The sequence below is a fragment of the Centruroides sculpturatus genome, unplaced genomic scaffold, assembly GCF_000671375.1.
Source record: "Centruroides sculpturatus isolate CEXI.00-Female unplaced genomic scaffold, Cexi_2.0 scaffold1219, whole genome shotgun sequence".
Lineage (NCBI taxonomy): Eukaryota > Metazoa > Arthropoda > Arachnida > Scorpiones > Buthidae > Centruroides > Centruroides sculpturatus.
In genome coordinates, this window is record NW_019385840.1 from 54,325 (window position 1) to 63,142 (window position 8,818).

Sequence of the window (8,818 nt, forward strand, 5' to 3'; positions counted from 1 at the left end):
AGACGCAGATGCAGTTTTTTTCGTTTTTGCGGGAAATCGAACATATTTTTAGACCCATCTAAAAATTCCCTAAGGGGGCCCAATTCTTGCATTCTGTGAAAACGGGTAAGGTTGACTGTAACGTAATAATCTTTATCTTAGTTATCGTTACTTTTGCCCGAGCAACGCCGGGCCCACCTGCTAGTTATCTAATAAAGCCATATATATATTATCTAATTTGTTGTGAAAAACACTACTTATATATGAATAAATAGATATTTTTTCTTATGAATACATAGATTAGTTTTTTTAATCAAAAAACTTTATTTATGCGAGTACTATTTATTGTTGGCAAGAAAAAATTTTGTGGCTCTTTAAAAACTTTGAAATTTTGTAAATTGTAATTTTTGGCTCTTCCGACTCGAAAGGTTGCCGACCCCTGTACTATAGCCATATGTACCGGTACATCGTTCAAAAGGATCCTACTTATCTCTACTGACAAACTCTTCTTCTTCCTTCTTTTACTTTACCTTTTCTTTCTCTTTACTCTTTACTTTCCTATTCCCCTCACTTTCTCTTTTTCTTTTCTTCCCCTTCCCCACTTTCTCTCATCTTTATTCATCTTTTCCTTCCCTATTTTCTGAAGATAACGCCATAAAAATTATGAATGTTACCGGAAAGTTGAACGACACGTTGCTGGTTTATTTAGTTATAGTTAATTATTATATTATATCATAGTTGTAAACCTCAAAATTCATCACTTCTCTTCAACATATTATACAGCCTAGGCTATATGTTTCTGTATTATCAATTTCAATTATTAATACATAATTAATTTTTACACATACAATTTGATGTTTATGTTACTGTGAATGACCGATATCTGGTGAATGTCAACATTCTCCGGTGAATGTCAGCATTCACACAGTCGTTTCGTGTGTATGTACGAAATATTTGTTAAATATCATTATTTCTCACTTACACCGTCAAATGTCGAAATTCAGCATGCGCTGACGGTAAATGTTGAATAAAAATATTTTTATTATATTAAGACAAAAACTCAACTTTTTAATATGTCAAAATACGAGAAAGCTTAAGTAACAGCACATGTAAATGAACTGTTGAACCTAAAACGAACGGTACATTCTTAACCATTAAAGAAAATAATACAATAATAAACTTACACATAAATTATGTGATTAACGTTATACAATCTTATTTATTGCAACAACTTAAACTGTTATGGCAGTTTGAATTGCACAAGAGTCCTTTGCTTTTACAACTGCATTTGTTCGTGGAACACTTTTTTGCAATGACAGCGTGTATAGCCTTGCCCTCCACTTTTCGAATTAGCTACAGCTGCTTCTCTCAGCGATATTTCTTGAGAAGAAATCTCATCTATGGAAAGTAACTTTTCTGTACAAATTACGAACTGATTACGTTATTACGCGATTACGAACTGATCTGTTAATGATGTCTTTTATTCAGATATCGCCGACGCCTTACCGACGACCCCTCTCATCCTCTGTCACTCTGCCTGACAAACCGATCCCCACCTCACGGGATCAAAAGAACAAAAACGCCATCCAGTGACAAAGTGAGCAGCTTTCACCGAACCGTTGCCGGAAAAAGAGGTACGACCGTGTCCTACCTCCGGCTATCCGCAAAATATTTGGCGATAGACTGTCGCCTCTTTGTCGGCTTCTCGGGTGTCGTTTCGAACTCCACCAAAGCTTATCTGTGCTTGTCAACGTATATTGGCGATTGTTTGAATGTATAATAATATAACCAAATATTCGGACATTCAACTACGTATTTTGTGTGTCAACATTCACCGGAAAATATCGACATTCTCCAATTTCGGTCTTTAACAGTAACATATAGGCCTACATACTTCAAAGGAGTGCAAAATATTCTGTCTTTTTCAAACAAAATCAATTTATAAAACCATAATTAGGAGTAATTGTGTTTTAAAATTTATAAACCTCACTTCCTCAATGCTAAAAACCATATTTTCGATAAAATATACCGTGTAAAATGCTTCAGAAGAAATAATCCCGGAAAACGTTATTTGTAGAGCCACACTGCATGGCATTCCTATTAATAATCATATTCGAATAAATATGTTCTACATAAATATTTAATGTATTTAATATATTTGGTTTATGTATTTTCTAGGAGAAATCTTAATTCGGTTTTCTAACGATGTTAAATCCATGGATGATTTGTTACCTTTCTCTACTTTCCTGCTGATAAGAGTAAGTTAATTTTAGATTTATAGATTTATGTAAATAAATTATAAAAAGTAATGAACATTTAACACGAATGGCCAGTTTCAAAGACATTTTTGCGAATTACACACGGGTGTTTTGTTTACACAAATGTAACACACTAAAAGTAAAATTAGCACTTATTTTTTGCATCTTTTTGTTTATATTATTCATTTTAACTGTTCCTCTGACGCGATCATTTTTAATTCTGTCCTTCGTCACACCACACATCCATCTCAACATTCTACTCTTTACTGTCTTCATTTTTTTTCCGGGCTCTTTTAATTGCTCATGTCCTGGCACTGTACTTCATTGCAGGTCAGGTTATATTTCATTTTTGTGTAATTTTTCTTAGCTTAAGTAAATAAGTTTTTGTGTGTCCTCTTTAATAATGTCTGCACCGTTTTTGTAAAGTTTTGCTTTACATCTTTTTGAACTTCGTCGTTGTTATCATCTCTAAAAAACAAACACGTATAGAACAACAATAGCTCCAGACAACCGTATGTATTATTAATACAGAGATGACACATTTACAGGTAGTGGAAAAATTAGATTAATTATAAAATGTAAATTTTAACATCTCGAATTACTTATTAGCAATTTATACTTTTTAAATTTAGGGATATTTTTTAGTTGTTGGCGCATGTGTTCTTCAAGCGATACTCTGTCCTTATCTATTTATATTGATTGCTGTCCTTTTAGTAATGTTCTGTGCTCTGTGGACCATCTTTAGCCGTGTTCTGAAAAGCGTAAAATATTTGGAAGGAAAATGTGAGTATTTTGAATATAGAACAATTTATTGAATTTAACTTAATTGCATGCAGAATTTTGACCATGGAATTTGTGAACAGGGTTTGCAGACTCGGTAAACATTCTAAGATGCAAAGATACAAAGGAAAAGAATCAAATCGTTTATTTTATTTTATAAGCTATACAATTTTTTAAAAATCATGTTACAAAAGATATATTCATTCTGTACAGAAAAAGAAGGTTTTACTTGTGTCAGAACTTTATTTCTTTGTGACCATTAAATCCAATATTTTATTACTCTTATTTAATACCGTATATAATTACAAATTTTTACGTATTTCTACACATTAGCAACGATAAATCATGAAACAGTAAATTATCTTTGATTTAGATAAACAGATATAATGTATTTACAGGAAACGTTACAACAAGTTACAGGTATTACTGCAAGTTCAGATGTAATAATCTCTTAGAAAAATCTATATATAAATTTAATTTTTCAAAAGACGAACAATTTTCATGTATATTACAAATATTCTGTTACAAGGGAATTCGAAATTATATCGCTTTTTAATGAAGGACTGGTTAACCAATTATGCATGCAGGACATTTATTGTGATGCTTAGAACTATCTAAAATTGAAATTGCGATCAAATTGAACATTGAACGTAAATTCACTTTAGAATTTTTCCAAACGACTTTAACAAAGAAAATAAAACTTCATAACCAACACTTCAAAGCATTGTAGAGAGAAATTTCTTTTACCGTTATAATTGAGAATTTCAAAATATTATAGGAAAATAATAAGTTGTTCAAGAGTGGGAAGTAAACAACATGTCTCCTAATAAACCAGATTAATACTTATCTCAAATGCTATTGCGCATAGATCTTCATTTCCAATAATAATGTTCTAAAGCAAGTCGAAATTACTGCATTCTACATTGCAAAATTTGAATGGTCGTGTAACTTCTCATAATGAGGTACAGTTTAAAAAGCATAATTTCGTATGGTAATATGTACACAGAAGGCATTGATGCTATAATATTTTAGTGGTTAAAGCCGAGGGGTTCAGAGATAATCTTATATGTTTTATTTCAAGCGTGGAGTCTTAATGCAAATTTAGATGGTTATTTGCATTTATAATTTTCTAAAACTTTATTTTTAATTCGAAAATTAAGCGTTTTGCCATATTATAACATTTAATAATATAAAAGTGTTTATATAAAAACTCACAAGGCACGGTTTCACAATAATTGTAACTTTTGTGCAGAAGTGTCTTAGCGTTTCAGAAAAACTAACAATTTTTCAACAAAAACTCATGCGAGTCGTAGCTGTATTTTTTGCAGTACACATATTCGTCACGTAGAATGATCTCCAAATCGAAATTCATAAAGTCAAAGAATGCTGCGATTAACAAGCTACAACTATTTAGCTTCCACGTTCTCATTAAAAACACTTTATTCTTCTCTTCATCGTGAATATTCGCTGTAAAACCTAGAAATCAACTACGTTACATATTGGTCCTTTTTTATCTGCAAGAAAGTTTTACGACAATGTTTACTACTTTTTTATTGCATTTGTTTGAGATAGCAACCTAAAGCAAACTACAGCATTTAATCGCAGGGTTGTCCAATCTTTTCTTCTAATGAGCCAAATTAAAAAATTTGGTATAATCTGTTGGCTACAAAGGTACTATATATAAATATATAAATATAAGCTTTTAAAAACTTTAAAATGTTAGTAAGAAATTTAATTAATTAATAGCAAATATATATAATTACAAATAATATCGTATTGTTGGCAGAAATAAAAGAAATTATATTTGCACAAAATAAAAGTGAGTTAAATGCTATTTTTGACATTGTCTTTCGTTTATAATATTGTTAATATCTGCTTTTGTGGTACTTGTCTTAATTCTAAGAATGCTAGTTGAATGGGAATCACTCGATCTATTTTTTTTTCGGCAGTTTTGATGTTTTTCGTGCACAAAAAGAATTGTTCACGACAGTATGTACTACCCCAGGTGCATAACAGTTTTTAAGAAAAATGTACGACTCCAACAAATTCATTGTAAGAATAAACTTCTTTATAAAATTTAAGAATATTCTCTATGATAAGTTTTTAAAGAAAGATTCCCCGCGTTTAAGTCCAACGAGTTATACGGCTGGTGCTTCACATAATTAAATAAAAATGGATTACTAAACAATTTTAATTCAGTTTCTGTTTTTGAAGTAAAAAAATCTTCTTAAATCTTTTAAGAAAACTTCGCATAATTTACTCTATTTTTTAAAGTACACAGGAATTTTTTTTTAATAAACTCTGATGTTTTTTAATAAACTCTAATGTTATCTGCCTTATTTCCCATGATAAAATTGCTGTGCAATTTTATCATGGGAATTTTTATCAGCAATTTTATCATGGGAAATAAGGCAGATAACATGTTTCAATTACGAAATTCTTTTCTGGCCAAGAAATATTAAATTTTCTGTTGGTTTAGTATAATATGCAACGATCAAATGCTGGGTTATTAAAAATATAAATTTAAAGTTGATGAAATAATTTTCAATATAATTTGCAGTTGAAAATATTTAAATTATTACTTTAGCAAAAGTAATACATAGATAGACCGATGGCTGAATTACCTGTAATTATAAAAAATGCCCGAACTGTATATGTCTAATTTATTCTTTATAAATATAAACAATAAGTCTGCCCTTTCCACTTTGTCATTCAGCCTAGCTTCTGGTCACTAAAAATGGCTGATACTTTTTCAAAAGAGGGATTGTGTCCTTTTTATTTGCCTCATGAAAGGTATCCATTCTTTATCACTAACATCACTTCATTTAAAAAATCATCGAAAATAAAACAATCAAAATCACAGACCACGCTGCCAACGTTTTCGTTTGGTGAGGTATGTATTATGACACTAATATTGTTATTATGACATGAAAGTGTTATAAGTGAAATGAGAATAATTTTTATGTCATACTTTACAAAAATAAATGAAAATGTACCTAAAAAATTTAGGATGCAAAAGGCTGCATCAAAATATAAAGTGGGCCATAGTGCGACCCGGGGACCACAGGTTGGACATCCCTGATAAAGAAGAATGTTTTCTTCTAGTTTTTGATTTATATAAATTGCACAATGTTCTCCTCGCATTTTAAGTTCTATGCAAATCTGATCAGTCATTTGTTAACTCCTTGGGACTTTACTAATTTTTGATATTAATGTAATTAAACGTAAAAAATACTTAAAACTGAAAAAAACGAAAGAAATGCGTTAATTTTGAAGAAAAAGCTTCAAAGTTTAACTTCCTTTGTCTCCCCTTTCTGCGAAATCTGACACCAATAAGTCATTGTTTACACAGCTGGATGACCTTGAGAACATCTGGTGTCGGATTTCCCGGGACATTCTCATAGATGTCTCGGGAAGACGAGGATTTAAAATAGGGTGAATACTAGCTAGCGGTATATTTTTAAATATTTTAAGAAATTTTAAATTTTTATTCCGATTTCCGACCTCCCCCCAATTTAATTAAACGTATTTATAATAAAATATATGAATTAAAAAAATTAAAACACTTTTGAAGATCGTTTTTGATATCAGAAAGTAGCTTGAAATAACTACCGAAGTCAAATCCGTGCACTAAAAGTTTAGAACGATGAATGAAATTTGATTTAAAAAAATCCGATTAAAAACAATTAAGCGTTAATCGTGCATCATTAAAGGTAGATTAAAATCGTGATAAAATTTTTTCGCGCGGGAAAAAATTTTTGAAAAAATTTGGAGACTTAAAAAACATCCAAAAATCCCCCCCAAAAATAAAATTTTTTCATACGGTCCAAACGCACGAGTTTTATGTAACTCTATGGAACTTGCCCGAGTTATAGATTAATATGTTCTGGTGCTTTCTTAAATGCAGTAAATTAATAATTATTATATATAAAAAGTAAAATAATTCGATTCTATAATGCAAACCTTGTAAAATACTTGAATTATATATAAAAATTTTTTTTGACAGTGAGAAGTCCAGTATTTTCTCATCTGAGTGTATCGCTTTACGGACTGACGACAATTAGAGCATTTAAAGCTGAAAGCAAATTTAAATCTATGTTTAATAAGTATCAGGATAAGCATACTTCAAAGTTGTTTATTTACGTGTGTTTAGTTCGATGGATTGTAATATACGGTCACATAATTTCTTTTATAAATCTAATTATTACTGTTATTATTTTCGCTGTTTCAAATAATTCAGGTGGGTGAATATATTTAAATGTCCGAAATCTATAATATAAATATTTTTGAATTTATATTTGCTGATTTAGCTGAAGCAGGAAGCAAAATTGGACTTATACTGAATTACGGAATAATAATAATTTCGTATATTCAATTCCTTATTGCATTTACATCTGAAATGGAATTTCAGGTATTGCATATCTAATCAATCCGATAATTATACCAATTATCAAACGAACAGCCAATTGCTTTATCGGACCATATCCAATTTTTCGAAACACAGAAGATCTTCTTATCGTGTCTTGTTCACACGTTTTTGTATTATTCTCTAAAAAATATATGAAGAGAATAAAGTCCAATAAGGGAATTCCGGAGTTGGTTTGATAATTCTGGCATTATTTGTTTAAAAAGTTAGTAATCATTTACTTAATAATTAATTGTTATGTCTAGCACTAGTGTATGTATATTACTATTAGAATGCAGTTTTTTCAAAGTAAGAAAAAACAACTTTAATTTTTCCCATTCATAGTTCAGAAATGAACGGCAAGTTTTCTTCTAAAAAACTCGATTATCGTATAAATTTTCCAAAATTACGTTTTGCAAACATACAAAACAGTTAAATCATATCTTCAAACTGAGTACAGATTGTTTTACATGAGTTACAAATAAACCGTTTACGGCATTAATATTTCGCTTTTACATTTCACAAACATTGGCAATTATAATTACAGAGAATTTATACAAAAGCTGTACAATTACGAGATATTATAAAATACAGTTGATACAAAGGTTAATATTAAACAGAAATAATTTTATGAGTAAAACAGTTACAATAAAAGTTTGTATTCTTTACGTACAAAGGCGTAGATGATTACAGTTACAGTCGAAGCAGAAGTAGTTTTATTGCCACTGATCATTAAATACAAATTTATTACTAACATTTTTTATATAATATTTTTAGTCGCAAAGTATAGCGCGTTGTGTTCCCTATCAGAAAAGTTCTCATGGCCAGCTTTTAGTTTGAAATTAGCCACTTTGCGGATTTTATTTATTACAAGATTTGCGTTCCCATACTTATTTTCAAAAATAAAGGTACATCTCGCTATCCAGTTGACCCTCTTGGTTAAAGCAGTAACCTGATTAATTAAGTAATTATTTTGGTTTTTAACAGGGAAATTAGAGTGAAACTTAATGTTTTGTCAGGAGATACAGGTATTAAAAATTTCGTCTACCCAGTGCCAACTTTGTTTAGCGATGTGGCACTCAAAAAAGATGTGAAAGATACTCTTGATATGATCACATCGAGGACAACGGATAAAACGTAAACGCTGGTAGGTCTGAAGATACTCCCTAGTCATCACGATATTGTTCAGAATTTTTCACGTGAGTTCTCTCCATTCAGCAGGGAGCCTCCTAACATTAATCCAGGTCTCATTTTAATTAATCGTAGTATCCGTGAGATTTTTGTTGACACTTTGCTTCTGAATGTTTATGTACACTGTACTGGGCCTTAATTTATTACAAACTTGGTCATTATTAATTTTGGTAGTAACAATTTCTCTCCATTTTTTGTATTTACT

At 30.4% G+C, this 8,818-nt stretch overlaps 1 protein-coding gene across 1 annotated transcript in view; it reads left to right on the forward strand.

Moving 5' to 3' along the window:
- The window catches only part of LOC111642428 (multidrug resistance-associated protein 4-like), a 76,802-nt gene that overhangs the window by 41,336 nt on the left and 26,648 nt on the right, over positions 1–8,818 (forward strand). Inside the window, exons 18-19 of the mRNA XM_023388780.1 lie at positions 2,158–2,237; positions 2,870–3,020. Of these exons, the coding sequence (XP_023244548.1) occupies positions 2,158–2,237; positions 2,870–3,020 (231 nt within the window). The remainder of the gene's footprint in view (positions 1–2,157; positions 2,238–2,869; positions 3,021–8,818) is intronic.